The 16,650-nt window shown below is 42.7% G+C and overlaps 1 protein-coding gene across 2 annotated transcripts in view; it reads right to left on the bottom strand.

The window, feature by feature from the left end:
• Positions 1 to 16,650, bottom strand: part of KIZ (kizuna centrosomal protein) — a 286,874-nt gene that overhangs the window by 218,951 nt on the left and 51,273 nt on the right. For both annotated transcript variants that reach the window (XM_077486023.1, XM_077486024.1), the window contains exons 4-5: positions 12,365 to 13,001; positions 7,397 to 7,664 (exon numbers count right to left, since the gene is read on the bottom strand). In XM_077486023.1, coding sequence (XP_077342149.1) covers positions 7,397 to 7,664; positions 12,365 to 13,001 — 905 coding nt within the window. The remainder of the gene's footprint in view (positions 1 to 7,396; positions 7,665 to 12,364; positions 13,002 to 16,650) is intronic.

Here is a 16,650-nt window from a genome sequence, read left to right as displayed (position 1 = left end):
GGTCTTTCTGGGTGCTGCTTAAAGGGATGATAATAATAAAGGAGGAGGGTAAGGAAGGGACACTAACAGAAAGAAGAACAGAATTTATGACAATCTGCAGCAGGCTCGGGATCAGAGGTCAGCAAACAAGAGGTTCCACTCTTTTACAGGTTGCTTCCTGGAAACAGTCTGATTAAGCTGACAGCTTGAATTATATCTGTTACATTCTATTGAGGACAATACATCTGTGCATGGCCCTCTTCAATCCAGCTGAAGCTGCGCAGGAGATGGAGAGGGGGGGGGGGGTACCGTTTTCTCTTGGCAGCACAAGCACTGCAATTATATTTTACTTTAACAATGACTGTCAGTGCTTTTATTAAAAATGTAAATAGGACACATCCCTTAAATTATTGCATTTTTTCTAGAAAAGGACAACATGTAAAAAAGGCACAAGACTTGACAGTTTTCTTATTAGATCAAGATTTATATTTACCTACAAATCACAGCAGCAACTAGGTCACACCTGCCACAAGGTCAGATGAGCATTTTGTCTTATAGGACATCCCGTAGGGGGCAGTAAAGAGATAATACCTCTCATTTTCTGCTCCTCTCCAATTCCCGTCTCAAATGTAGTAAGTGACGAAAGGAAGTGGACTGTGTGTGATGAGTTTTCTGTGGTTGGGTGCTGACAATATAGACTAAAGCCCCTAAAGCTCTATCGGACTTTTTCCGATGGATTTTTCCAACGCACAAGGTTTGAGAGCAAGATCTAAAATTTTCCAACAACAAAATCCAATTGTTTAAATTCCGACGGACAAAGTGTCACACATGCTCAGAATAAACTAAGAGACGAAAGCTATTGGCTACTGGCCTGTTTATACTCCCGATGTACGTGTTTGACGTCACCTCGTTCCGAACGATCGGAAGTTCCGACAACTTTGTGCGACCCTGTGTATGCAAGACAAATTTGGCCCAAAATCCTTTGGAAAAAATCAGACAGATTTTGTGGTCGAAATGTCCGACCGTGTGTATGGGGCATTAGGCTCCATTTACATTAGCCTCCACAGTCGACTTTGATGTGACTTTCAGTGTGAAATTGATCAGACTTTATACTCAATGGAAGTTGCATCAAGAATCGCAAAGTAACTCAAGCATTATTTCAAAACCGCACTGATTTGAATGGGTGCCATTGAAAAGAATGGCGTGTGACTTGTCATGCGACTTTCATGTCCAAAGTCGCATGAAAAATTGCACAAATTTAAATGGAGTTTAAAAGTAATTTGAGCCTAAAGTATACAACCTCAACTACTATTCTCCCAGGCTGAGAAAATCACACAAGATAGGAGTCGAAGCTAGATAAAAATTTTTTTTAGAAAACATCAAGAAAAAACAAACAGGATCATAACGACAAAATGGATAAGAATACAAAAAAAAAACATAACGAACGTAATAAAAGGACACAGTAGGAAAAAAAAAAAGCCCAAATACCAGGGCCAGATTTCTGTTAGGGCTCACGTCAATGGGTACAATTTTCCTGCATTTGATGTGCACCTAAAATGCAGGTCAGCAAAGATATTGTTTGTGTACTCGTCATAAAATCCTTTTTCCAACATCCAGTAAGGAACACAGCTTGATGGATATAAAGCAGCCATGGGTTACACTGCCACCTGCAGGAGAAATGGGCACTAAACGCATAGAAACTGAAGGCAGAATCCTCAAGTCTATATCCCCTCCTACCTCACACTTGCTCAGGTTTAGTAAGCTGTCCAAAGAGGAGAAGATATAAGAGGAAAGGGAGCTGTGTCCCTCAATGGACCCCAAGAAAAGGAATTTATTGCATGTACAACAATGCTGTTTTCAATATTGTTCATTAAGGAACACAGTTTTATGGATATTAAGCAACCAAGAGACATGTAAAAGCAGTCTGATTTAAGGGATAGGCAAAACAATACAGGCGAACCAGCACACCAAGGCAAAAGGGAAGCCGAGGGCATTAAACAGCTGCTTGCAGAACTTATTTAATAAAACCAGCATTAGCTGAGGCAGACACTTGACCAATAGAACTTAGAAGATGTAAAGCAGGCCATAGAGATATCAAAATGCGACTGGTTCAGCAGGTACCAGCCAAATTTAATTTGATGTTCAACAAAAGTAGATTGCTAGATTAAGGTCTGTTGAATGGACAAGTATTATTGTTGATCTGCCAATCAGCTGCAGCTGTTGATCAGTGTATTCAGAGTGCTGGGTCCCGTTGTCAAGATAACATTTCTCAACAGGGGGGACTGGGGAACCCACACAGTGAGGCGGATGGAGGAATATGTTCATTTTTCTAACCACATTTTATTTTTGAACTGCCTATGGCCAGCTTAAAGTGATTATAAAGGCAGACTTTTTTTTTTATCTCCCCATACATTCTATGGGGGAGGATGGGCTTAAGCCATCAACTCAGGGACAGTGCAACTTAAGCATGTAAAAAAAAAATTATAATAAAAAGGGGGGGAGGGGGTTATTGCTCAAATGGATGACATTAGCCTCCAATGTCAAATGATCAGATAGAGAGGGAAAAGAGGGTTGAGAGAGAAGAGTAAGAGAAAAATAAAAAAGCAAAGAAAGACATAGAGGAGAAAGGGCAGGAAAAAAAGGGGGGGGGGCTGTGGAAAGAGAGAGGGAAAGCGCCAGGTACTTCTAGAGGAGGCCTAAACTGTAACCCTAAAAAGAATAAAAGGTAGTTGCTAGCAAAGGGAGCAATAGGGACTGATCAAAGTTAGGTGGAAGATAATGTGTCACCCACAGTGTCCACTAAAGTTTTACAACTGCGAAAACAGTTAAGGATAATGAGGGACATACGTACTTAGCGATCCTGGCAGGGACCAAATACTAGCAGGTTAGGACTTTATAATTGGTCTCTAATACCACAATATTCTATGAAGAGGACTTAGTTGGCAGATCTGGTTCCAGTCAGCTATATTTAGTGTTAGTCCTAAGTCTCTTTCCCACTTGGTGACATAGAAATGGTAGAGGAAGATCCAGTGTTTAGAAGGTGGGAATAAAGAGAAGATATTAGGCCTCGTCTATGAGGTTCACTTTTACAGGCTTGCTCAAAGCAGGACAAGGAGGAAGCAAAGGGGCCTCTGGGTATCAAGGGTGTAAGAAAGTGCTTGATTTGAAGGTAACGGAAAATTTTGGAGGAAGGAATGCCATGCGATTCACAAAGAGAGGAATGGCTTGATTCCAGTAGCAAGTAGAAATTTATAAGCCTGGAAGAGGTTCGCTGATGACCAGGCCAAAAATAAGGGGATAGAGAGATTCAGGCTGGGTAGAAAGCAGGGTTGTGGAGAAAGGTTAACATAGGGTTATGGGGTGATTGACTTGAGGTGGTCCCACAAGGAAAGGGATTGATCTGTAATCGGATTGAGTATGGTGCGAAGGTCAGAGGGCGGAAGCCAAAGGAGGTTAGCAAATGAGAGGGGGGTCACACTCAACAGACTCTAAAGCTACCCATAAGGGTATATCAGAGGTAGCATGATACTTGGGTAGTTCGGCCAATTGGGCAGCATAGAAGTACTTTGTAAAGTAAGGGGGGCCCAAGATACCTCCCAGCTTGGATACATAGAGTATGGCCGGAAAAGCAAGGACTGATGGAACTCCAAATATAAAAGAGGATGCGCACTATTGTAACAAACAAAGGAAATAGCCCGGAACCAAGATAGGCAGCACCCATCTTAGAAAGGATGGCCATCTTGACCACTGTAATCCTGTCCATCCAGGCTAGTGGAAGGTTAGACCATTTGATCATGAGATTGGTAAAGTGGGTCAACATAGGAGGGTAATTAGCTGAATAAAGATCAGATAGGCTTGCAGTCAATTTAATTCCAATATATGAGATGGTATGGGAAGACCAGGTTAATGGCAAAGCACTCTGTAATTGGACTAGCTCATCAGGGGGTATAGAAATATTCAGAGCTGTGGATTTAAAAGGGTTGACCTTTAGGCCCAAGATGCAGCCAAAGTCATCTAGGAGTTGAAGATTGAGAGTAGAAATCAGTAGGGATGACAAACAAATGTTGGGATCGGCACGGATCAGATAGGCTAGGGGCTCGATTGCTAGACCATAAAGGAGCGGACACATTATATATATATATATATATATATATATATATATATATATATATACACACACACACACACACACACACACACACACACACACACACACACACACATATGGGAAGGGAAGGAGGGGGAAAGGGGGAGGGGAGAAGAATGAGGGGAAATACGGAGGGTAAGGGAGATTATAGAGCGGCTGGGGTCTGTAAACATATATATAAGGGTTCACAGGAACCTAGAAAAAAATTGTAACACCATAAAAGTTCTAACACAACATGCAACATAGCTGTAGCAGGAGGAACATAGCAATAGATATAACCCTAATTTCAGTGATTGGGAGCATCGAGGCCTCCGCAAAGCTACACCTCCAATGAGGCAAACGTGATGACGTCAGAGCACCTCCCAAAGGGAGTCAGAGTAGGTATCGTCATCACGTTTGCCGCGTTGGAGGCGTAGGTTTGCGGAGGACAGCGAGCAGGGAGTGTTATGGAACACCGATATATGTTGCAACTTTCTTGTAAGTGCAATTTATTTATTTTTATTAAATTCTTTATTTAAATACTACACAATGGGAGCTTTTATTATTTATATTCCCTGAGTGGTACCGATCCGTAAATCGGCTGTATTGCAGCATAGGTTTTTGGGAGACCGAATTCCCTGGGCTTGCTGAGACCATTCTATTAGTCTTTGTCGGTAAGGGGAATATTTGCTCACTTCTTGGGTGTTTTGTCACTTGGCAAAGGGATTTCATACTCACTGATCTCCGTTGGCAATTCACCTAAGGACTTGTATCTATGGACTGATTTTCACTATACTTTCACCTTTTAGGACTCCTGCCTTAGTCTTCACTTTTCGCATTTTTCCACCAGATATTCACTTTAAACAATATTGTTTTTTTTATGTTTAATATATATGCCTAATTCCAGTGTGCAAATTTACTATATTTAAGCAGTGCTTGTGCTATTAATCCAGCATATTTCTTGATATATTATTATTTATGTAAATTTTTCTTTTCACTATTGTTTTATCACTTAGCGCTGCACTTTTTTTTACGTCAATGATTTAGGGGTTTTCTTGTATTCTAAAACTCGAAGTGCTGGCTGCTCTACAGACTGATTTATTTTTATTTCTGTTGTTTGGACATTCATATCCCTTCTCTAGCGCAGCGTTTGGCCTTTGGCTGTTTTTTATTAGAGATATTAAGCGTACCTAGGCTAATGGGCTACTCCCAGGATGGAACATGGTTGGGAAGAATGGGACATGACATGGTAAAACAACGTCAGAAATAAAATGAAAAGCAATGAGCCATTTTAAATAACCAAAAATAGGAGTTGGGGTAGGTTCCAAGGTGCGCAGACAAATGACGTCTGAGAGTATATAGAGAGGTATCATATCAGCCAGTTAAACAAAAAACATCGACCTGGGAAGGAGAGTCTGCAAAGGTGGCAGGCAAAAAGAAAAAAAAGGGGGTGTTTAAAAGGTGAAAGATGGAAGGTTAAGGGTAAGGGAGGGAAAGGGGTAGGGAGAGAAGCAAGGGGAGGAAGGGGTAGGGAGAAAGGGGCTACGAGGCAAGGGGGAAATAACATACGTATTGTATTTAGATTGGCCCCATAAACAGTAAATCCTTAGGTGCAGAGGATCCGCAGGCCAGAAGAGCCAGTTGACAGGAAAAAAAGCAGTAATGAACCAGCAAGCAGGAGGAGTCTGCTCTATTCACAGCAGAGTGGTCAAGTCGGAGAAGTGAAACCTCCAACCAGAGCACCACATGGGCTGCAAAAAAAACTAAAAATTGGGAAATTTTTTCAATCTAAAGAGTCCAGATGGCTTGGATCGTGAATGAGCTGATATGAGTGTCCCTGAAAGACTAGAGAATCTTTGTTACGAGCAGGGGACAGGAGCTGCTCCTTAGACCAATAAAAGTGTAGTCTTGCAATGATGTCACGAGGTGGACTGTCTCTCTGACGTGGGACTAGGGCTTGATGGACCCTGTCCATTTCTAGGTGTTCAATTGATATTGCAGGGGCCAATTCTTGAAAAAGGGCCATTACGTTAGATTGTACATCAATGATGGACTCAGGAAGTCTGCGGATGCACAGATTTGATCATTGGGCCCTGTTCTCAAGGTCCTGTGTCAGTTTTTCCTCTCTGAGGGCCTCAGGCTCATCTTTGAGGTTATGAGCGTGGATTTCCAGGTCTTCAACTCCCTGTTCATGTTCAGCAGTACGTTGTCCCAGATTTCCTGGGACAATTTGTCAGTTACGCAATCAGAGGTCTGTTTGAGCGCCTTAGTGAGCATCCGTTCGAACTGCATAAGTAGGTCAGGAGGCACCAAGTCAGTAAACCCCAGTAAACCCCAGGTCTGTGTCTGACTGACCATCTGCTGCAGGGATAGCCTGGAGCTGTTTAGCGGGCCGCAGGGCAGAGAGGCTGATGCTGCCGCTATCTTGGACAAGGCCCGTGCAAGCACCTCCAAAATAGATTTGAAACATGCTGCAGGCCGTACACCATCCTGTGCGCACCGGGACTGGCTCTGGGAAGGAAAGAGGCAATGGGGGAGTAGTATCAAGTCCGTCATTTTCTATGAGTGGCTGTGTGGACCCAAGCAGTGCGGAGCCTCAGGCAAGCATGTCCGATCCTGATGGATCCTTATTACCACTACTCCTGTTCTGGTGAGAACCCAAAAATGTGGGATTTACTTTAAGGCCTCATTCACATGAGTGTACCTATCTGTACACCTGTGCAGAGGACCATCCTTGCCCACACAGGTGTTCAATGCATCCACATGCAGGCAGTCGTATTTGTATACTAGGACGCAGTGGCTGCACAGACACAGCAGGTACCAATTTGACAGCCATGCAGTTTCGAGTTCATATCCCCGCATGCTGACAGTGGAAAACGATGGCAAAAAAAAAAAAAACTGACAAGGATTATTATCCCCCCCTTGCTCTATCCAAAAGGTTTTGCCTTTAGTTCTACTTAAATTCCCATGGTTTTGGGATGTCTACAGTGGGCTTTAGCCTGCTGTCAAATTAATCTGGGTCACAGAAATGCAGAACGAAATGCACTCCTGTGACCCACAAGAGAAGAAAGGCCAGAGCCCTTTTAAGGCATGCCTCTTTAGGGCATGTTGGTAATAGGAGGGGTTATACCCAGGGAAGTCAAAGACTATGCTAGAAAGCAGTGCAACTCAAAGGTTTCAGAATTCCTGTGTCTCTCAGTGGGAGCCAGAGGGGGAAAAAAAGTGTTGGCTATAGTTTCATTTTAAGAACCAATTGTAAAAGATACTTTGTTATATAGTTCCTAGACTTACCTGCTTATTGTAGATACAGATGAAGACTCCTCATGTGAATTTTGATCTTTTGTACTTTCCAAATGTTGGTCAGTAAGGCTTTGGTTAGATATCCATTCCACATTCTCTGCTTTAGATTTCTGAGCATTTGTAGAATACCCTTCTTTCCCATCTATGGCCTCAAGGAGTTCATCAGCAGACATCTCATCTGAATCAGTGATGGAGACTGTGAGGTCACTACTGCTGTTAAAAAAATCATCATCTTCTTGTTTTGATAGCTGATGATTACCTATTGATAGCAAATAGTGGGACAATTTATAAAAAATGTATAATATATAAAAGACAGGGGTAGGCAACCTTGCCCTCCAGCTGTGGTGAAACTACAAGTCACATGAAACATTGCAAGGCCCTGACAATCACAGGCATGACTCCTAGAGGCATGATGGGATCTGTAGTTTCACCACAACTGGAGTGCCGAGGTTGCCTAACCTTGATATAAGACAATCAGCGCAGACAATGCATTTACAAAAAGTTGCAAGCTGGACACTTCAGGTTGATCACATCACCTCAGATCCATATAAAAATAAAAATAAGTGCAGCGCAACATCAATAATGTCCTTCAGTTTCCAAAATATCCCCCAAGGAACCACAAGTCCCAGAAAGGAAATAGGGAAACCATGTGAGAAGATGACTCTAATCCAATAGTAATGAGTAACAATCCCTCCACAGCTGTTGGAGTAACAGCTGCAGGAGCTGAGTCCATCCAACAGGAATGGGGTATATGGTTATATTGACGCCTTTGTTCCATGCATCAAGGATACACTTATAAAGCGTTTGAGACAGCTTCACATTAACATATAGGCTGTTCTACACTACGGGAGTGCTGGCGATCCATTTTCAATTCTCCTGTGGAGACAAGTGTATTTGACTTCCTGGCGATTGAGGGGTCCACTCGTTCTGTTAAGCGTTCACTTTTCAGCCGGTGGAGGGATTGTCACTCACTACTAGTAAATTGGAGTCATTTTCTCATGTGGTTTCCCCTATTTCCTTTCTGGGACTTGTGGTTCCTTGGTGGGTATTTTAGAAACTGAAGGACATTATTGATGTTGCGCTGCACTCATTCTTAAATATATAAAAACTGTGGGGACACAAAGTTTTCATAAAATGATCATTGCATAAAAAAAAAAAATATATATATATATATATATATATATATATATATATATATATATATATATATACACATATACACACACACACACACGAGGACTGTACCAGACATAATGCTAAATTGGGCATACTATTTTTATTAACTTACATAGGTTTTTCAAATTTCACACGTTGGTGGAGTAATTATTTCACTATAGCAACTCTTCTTTTTCACTGCGGGTAAATAGTAAACTCCAAGCAGAAGCAACATGCTGTCATTAAGTTCTTGATGGAGGGGTACAGGCTCTCTGACTTCGGCAGAAGGCTACGGAACGTTTATGGAGATGACAACACTGACAAGATCAATGTGCACAGATGGATTAAGAAGATGGGGAAACCAGCAATGATGAAAAACCTCACAGTGGGAGATCATCAACTGAGACCACTAACACAAGTTCAGTAAGTGGAACTCAAAGATACATTGTTTCTGCTTGAAATCCATTATTTATCTGCAATAAATACTATAGAGAAAGGGCCTCCAAACTGCGGCCCTTTGCTTACCTTTATCCGGCCCTTGGGGCACTATTCCTCCCACTGACACCAATAATGGGGGCATGATTCCTCCCAGTGACACCAATGATGGGGCATTATTTCTCCAACTGACAACAATGATGGGGCACTATTTTTCCCCTTGATATCCCCACTGATGCCACGACATTTTCTACTCCCACTGGCCACACTCCAGCCCCCCTAAAGTCAGAGGAACAGTAAACTGGCCTTGCGTTTAGAAAGCTTGGAGATCCCTGCTATAGGAGGAAGAGTTACTCTAGCAACAAGTGAAATTTGACCGACCTACTGTATGTAAGTTAATAAAAAAAAGTTATGCCCACCTTTTCATTACTTTTGGTACATGCCTGATAAAATGTTATCATAGATATGGTAAGTCATCATGACATTCAAATATAATCTGTGACTTTCTGAATTAATATTACAAGAAAAATTTAATATTTTGATAGTGGCTAATGTATAAAAATATTTATCACCGCGTCATTCTCATTTGATTATAATAAAGCTGATACACGTACTGACAAGTAAAAAGCCAGTACAAAAGATGACCGCCTTCTATGGCTACCACTTATGGCCCGTACACACGATCCAAAAATCGGACGACAGAAATTGAATAGGTTACTAAAATCCCGAAAATTCTCGTACGACAGAAAAAAAATAAAAATCGGAACTGTCATGTGTTGTAATGTATTTGTATTATATTTTCACACAACAACTGTACTAACTAAACGAAAATCGTACAATCTGGTATCATACGAGGAAAATGTTTATGCGTGTCCGATTTAATATCGGATGAATTGTCATGATCGGCTCTCGAAAGCTCTGTACTAACGATCCGATTATTGTATGATTGCATCGAAAGTGGTATTTTTCTTCCAATTTTCGGATCGCGTTTACGGGCCATTAGGGTCACACACGACCGTTTTTTCCGTCAGAATAAACTCTGAAGGTTTTTCCGAGGGCGTTCAGATGGAATTCCTCTGAAACTGTCTTGTGTACACACGATCACACCAAAGTCCGACTCTCAAGAACGCAGTGACGTACAACACATACGACAGGACTAGAAAAAGGAAGTTCAATAGCCAGTAGCCAATAGCTTCCGTCTCATACTTGCTTCAGAGCATACGTCGTTTTTTGGTCTGTCGGAACAGCATACAGATGAGCGATTTTACCCGATAGGAATTGGTTCCATTAAAAATATTTAGAATAGGTTCTATTTCTAGGTCCGTCAGACTTTAACGTAAAAAGTCTGATGGGTCATATACACAATCGTAATATATAAAGCTCCCGTCTGACTTTTTCTGTCGAACACTCCACTCGTGTGTACGCGGCATAAGTCTTAGATGATTACAGACAAAGATGTTAGACCTTTTCTATACTTCTATGTAGCTAGAAAAAAAATCACAAGTGGCACCCTGGGCTTAGAAAATTCAACTATTTGACATTCAAAAAAAAAAAAAAAAAATACAATTAGGATCATTGGGCCATGTGTCAATTATTTTATAGTGGACTGTTGCTAGGTGTAAGTACAGCAAAACTGAAATCTGAACTATTAAAGTGGTTGTAAAGCTTACATTTTTTAGTTTAACGTGTAACATGAAATAGAAATGCAGAGGGCCTGCCAGCAATTCAGGCAGACCCTCTATTCACTCCAATGGACCGGCAGGTGTAAATGACTTGTGTTTATTTACACCCCTCTACTTCTAAGCCACTTACAGATCCCCTGCTGATCTAGACAGAGCCCGCTCCATGTGAAAAGGGCCTTTAACTGCTTCAGCCCCGGAAGATTTTACCCCCTTCCTGACCAGAGCACTTTTTGCGATTCGGCACTGCATCAATTTCATTTAATTATAAAATGGCAAGAAATCTGTATATGATAAAAATTGGTCTAGGGGTTAACAAACACTCACCCTAAGACTCCTCTGACACACACAGTGTGTCTAAGCTTGACGCGTTTCATCATTAATATGACGTCATCAGAAGCTTCTGATGACGTCATATTAATGATGAAACACGTCAAGCCTAGACGCATGGTGTACTGCAGTTGAGTCTTTGGATGAGTGTTTGCTAACCCCTAGACCAACTTTTATTGATTTTTATCATATACAGATTTCTTACCATTGGAAATTTATACTGATGATATTTTTTTTATAATACATGAAGACGTTTTTATGCTATGAGGAGCTTCTACTTTGTCTTTTTTCAATTTCCCTGGCTTATCCTGCTAATTGAGAGTCTCTGGCCGGACGGAATGGGGGGCTGTGTGTGATGACTCACATCTGCTCGCTGTGATTACACAGGCTGGATTGGAGCAAACGGCCTGTGAGAACCCGCCTCTGGAATATCCAACACATCCAGGTCAGGGCTGTGTGTCTGAATGGACTCACAGCTCCAGTGTCCCATAGGAAGCTGCTGACTTTGGGGGCACTCAATAGGAGGGAGGGGCCAGGAGCAGCAAAGAGGGGACCCGAGAAGAGGAGGATCCGGCTGCTCTGTGCAAAACTGCACAGAGGAGGCAAGTATAACATGTTTGTTATTTTGTTTATTTGTTTTTAAACAAGCCTTTACAATCACTTTAATCCCCGCTGGGTTTTGTATTTTTTGCTACAAAAAAGAAAAAAAAAGACAGAAAATGTTGAAAAAACAAAACAACATTTTTGTTAGTTTGTCAAAATTTTTTGTAAACAAGTAATTTCTCCTTCACTGATGTACACTGATGAGCAGTCACTGAAAGGCAGCACTGACTTGCATCACTGATGGGCACAGATTTGTGTCACTGATGGGCACTGTTGGGGCTGTACTGATGATCAGTGCCCTGATTATCTGTACAGGTCTACCCTGTGAGGAGATGCCGCTGATCTGGTCTCCTCACACTCTGTCAGTGCGAGGCAAAGAGAGCCAATAATCGGCATTTCCTTGTTTACATGTGATCGGATGTGATTGGACACAGCGTCACATGGGTAAAAAAGCCGCACCATCCCAGAACTACAGAGCATCTTGCCCATCATCATTTCTCTATATGGCGGGCGAGAGGTAGTCAAGGGGCAGTAAAAAACACCCGTTTTTACTACCCCCTGACCACAAGTGTAAATGAGCCCTTAGATATGCTTTAAGACCAAACAAACACATTTGTATACAAAACAATTAAAATTGTTCCAGTTGTCACAAAGTGTCTTTAACAGACTGGTCGATAAAAATATTGAAAACAAAAAAAAGCATAAAAAAGGTGAGCAAAGAAAAAAAAAAGAAGAAGAAATAGAAAACTCATCATACCAGTCAGATTTTCAACAGTGCTATACTTGTTTGATGTGTCTTTATTGATACAATCACCAACAGCAGGTGGAAATCCAGAGGGGCTTGTGTGTGTAAATCTCTCCTCATTATGAGCCAGCCTTTCATACACCAACAAATCTTCCACCTTGTTGCTTGGACTGTCTTTCGGTAAATCCTCCATTCCGTCCTCTGGACTTAATCTTTTCCGAGTCTCTGTGCGAAGTTGTACAGATTGCTTGTTTTCGGCTAAGTGTTCCATACCACTGTGAGTCTTGTGGATCTCTGTGCGGTGTGTCACTGCGTCCTCGGAAGAAGCGATGGATGTGACCGGCATAATCTGCGAGGATGATGCCTCCACATCTATTTTGTCAGGCTTATTTAAGCACTGAGTATCACTATTAGCTGGTACTACACAGCTGTCTGTCAGATTGCTGTTTATTGCTGCCTGTCTGACTGAATGTGGGTCAGAAATAGAAAAGCTCTTTGTGGGCTGGGGAGATTTCCTCTGTGTAAGGCAATGTTCAATGCTTGAGTTGGCTGACATTTGGCGGCCCATGAAGATTGTTGCTGGATGATAGATTCTTCTTGACATGTCTGAGCCTGTGTTAATTTCTGCCTGTCGCCAACCCTGCAGCATCTGGAAAATAGAGGTTGTAGAGCTTTAAGAGAGAACGGAATGCTAGAAAATTATTTTCTTTCTTCCATTAAAAATTGACATGTTTTTCAAGTGCAGTCATTACAATGCTTCAGGATATTAGATGGAAAACATATTTTGTATCTTTGAATCTCTAGTTGTATTTAAAGAAGAACTTTCCCTCTTTAGCAGCTCTGCATGAGGATAGGAAACCAAACATCTAAGACAGGGGTGACCAATCTTTTGAAGACTGAGGGCCACTTAAGCGATATGGTATCCGGTCGTGGGCCACAATGAGCGGAGCAGGCATTTGAAAGGTCCATGTCCACTCTGCATATGCCCATAAATACAGTGTGATTTTAGTAATAAACTTACCTTTAATAACAGTCTTTCATTCAGGTATTGCAGGTTGTTGCTGTCCCAGGCGGATGCATTTGGCCACTCCATCACTCATCGTTCCACCTGTGACAGGAGCCGGCGCTATACAGGAAGCAACGGTTTATGCAGCTCTGCTCTGCAGCCGCTTGCTTCCTCTACCACCAGCTTCATTCAAAACACTGATGCTCTGGGATGGCAGGTCGGCAACCTGCGATCTGGTCTTACCAACCCGCCATCCCACAACATGAGGTCGCGGGCCACATCAGAGGGCTCTTAGGGCCATATGTGGCCCCCGGGCCACTGGTTGGGCACCCCTGATCTAAGAGGTAAACAAACATTTTTACCTTTATTTAAAAATTACAATTTTCCCACTTCCTGGTTGCGTGAGGAACTGGTGATGTAGCCAGGTCACCACAGATGCATCATGGGAAGGCTACATCACCAGTACCTTCTCCCTATAATGATGTTACATAGTAGTTGAAAATAACAGCAGGTTGAAAATAACATAAGGCCATGGCTCACAGCAGGGGGTCTGATGCGTCCCTGTTCTCCATTTCAGGTGTGAATCAGGTCTGAATTTTTGCCTGAATTTGGACCCGAAACAGAGCCAAAAGATGCACAGGACCCTTTTCCAGTGCGGACCACAGCCACCCCTGATGTGTGTGAACCGGCTCCATTGAGAGCCGGTCACAGTCTCTTGTAATGCGAATTGGATGCAAGAAAAACCTGCATCAAATTTGCATTAGTGTGAACCCAACCTTAAGGCTTGTACACACTATGAAAATTGGGCGAACATTTTCGTCCAAAGAATTTTCGTACGATTTTCGTATAGTGTGTACACAATTTTCAACAGCAGATTCTGAATTTTCAAACTTCAACATTTTTCTCGTACGGGAACAGAACGAACAATTTTTGTTTAACCACTTGCCGACCAGCCTCCATCATTATACTGCGGCAGGTTGGCTCTATTATGTGAATCGCCATAGCTGTACGCCGGTTTGTGTAATGGATACAGCGGGGACGCGCCGAAACCGATGCGCGTGACCAGGGGCCGCAATGTCCACCTGCCACCCACGATCACCACTGTATTGTCAAAAAAGGGGTGTGAACTAGAGCCATTGTAAAACATGGTATGTACTGTACATACTTTATGGACACATTTTAAAAAAATACACTGGAAATTATCTGGTGTGAACCAGTTCTAAATGCCATTCCACCAGTGAAAGTTCCCTTATTAGTAACACTTATTCATTTGGGTACTCTTAAAGTGATTGGAAAGTATTTTATTTTATATTAAAGTGGAGGTAAGTATGACATTTGTTATTTAAAAAAAAAAGTTGTCTTTACAACCCCTTTAAGGCCCTATTCACATCTTGAGCGGCAGGAACAAGCGTTCTCAGTTCACATTTTCACGTGTCATGCATAGGGCTGCCCTATGTATGCCAAAAAAGCTCCTCACCGTTTCAGACATGGAGTGTCGTCTATTTTTTCAATGCACCATTTGGAGTGACAACACTAGTATCTGCTAACAGCATTTGGGGTACCATTAACAATTAATGGAACTGAAAGCGCAATGTTTCCTTTTTCGTTCAGGAAATGCAAAGTATGAATGTGATCTAAAGCTGAAGTTTAGCTAAGAAAAAAAATTAAAAATCCAACAGCTTTGGTTAAATCACTTACCTGTAATGAAGTATGTCCGACGTGGTGTAGGCAGCTGGATCCTGGAAGAATCTTTATTGGAGGGATGCCTGTCCTCTTATTGTCTCTGAACTTCCAGTGCTGCAATTGTGGAAACCATCAGGCAGAACAGCAGTACAGATAGTCTGATAGAGACACGCCCTTTTTGTGTTGAAATAATTTAAAGAACTTTTCTCAATGGGGGAGAGGGCAGGAATGGGCGTGTCCTCGTCAGACCTCTGTAGTTCTGTTCTGCCTAACCTGTTAACCATTGTAATGCCAGAAGTTTGGAGACCGGAAGATGTGGCATCCTTACAGTGAGTATTTTTTCCAGGATACAGCTGGCTGCACAATGTGGGATTTACTTCATTAAAGGTAAGCAATGTGAGGAAAGATTTAAAATTGGGAATTATAGTATGATCATTGTTGCCATATTTGCCCCATCAGGTAGCATTCCCTTAATTCCTGTCCCCATGAGGGGGCGTGGCTTGGCGTGTGACATCACTGATCGTCGTTCCCTATGACATGGAACAGACGATCAGTGACAAGCTCACTAGGAAGCACGGGGAGACTTGTTTACACTTACCTCTCCTCGTTCTTCAGCGCTGTGACCCGATTGCAGGACACTGGCGGCGATTGGGTCCGTGGGTGCCGAGGCCACGGTGCTTAGGACCGGGTCGCGAGTGTGCCACCGGTGGCGCGCGCGCGTCCCATGGCTGTGCCCAGCCGTGCCATTCTGCCGACGTATATCGGCGTGAGGCGGTCCTTAAGTGGTTAACCACTTCAATACAGGGCACTTAAACACCTTCCTGCCCAGACCAATTTTGAGCTTTCAGCGCTGTCGCACTTTGAATGACAATTGCGCGGTCATGCTACACTGTACCCAAATGAAATTATCATCATTTTTTCCCCACAAATAGAGCTTTCTTTTGGTGGTATTTGATCACCTCTGCGGTTTTTATTTTTTGTGCTACAAATAAAAAAATACCGAAAATTTTGAAAAAAAAAATGTTTTTTTTTTTGTTTCAGTTTCAAAACTTTGTAAATAAGTACGTTTTCTCCTTCACGGATGGGCACTGATGGGGCTACACTGATGGGCACTGATAAGGCGGCACTGATGGGCACCAATGAAGTGGCACTGATGAGGTGGCATTGATGGACACTGATGGGCGGCACTGATAGGCGGCACTGATAGGCGACACTGATAGGCGACATGGATAGGCGACATGGATAGGCGACACGGATAGGCGACACGGATGGACACTGATAGGTGGCACAAATTGGCACTGATAGCTGGCACGGATTGGCATGGATGGGCGGCACAGATGGGCATGGGTAGGCGGCACAGATGGGCATTGGTAGGCGGCACAGATGGGCATGGGTGGGCACTGATAGGCGGCACAGGTGGGCACTGATAGGTGGCACAGGTGGGCACTCATTAGCGGCACAGGTGGGCACTCATTAGCAGCACAGGTGGGCACTCATTAGCAACACAGGTGTTATACTGTACTAATGGATGCCAATCAGTGCCAAACAATAATGCATGCCAATCAGTGATGCCCATTGTGGGCACTGATTGCCATCCATTATGGGCACT

Source organism: Lithobates pipiens, unplaced genomic scaffold (assembly GCF_037356315.1).
Source record: "Lithobates pipiens isolate NorthernLeopardFrog02 unplaced genomic scaffold, aLitPip1_a1.2 Scaffold_18, whole genome shotgun sequence".
Classification (NCBI taxonomy): domain Eukaryota; kingdom Metazoa; phylum Chordata; class Amphibia; order Anura; family Ranidae; genus Lithobates; species Lithobates pipiens.
Note: the sequence above shows the minus strand (reverse complement) of the source record. Positions and strands in the feature narration are given on the sequence as shown.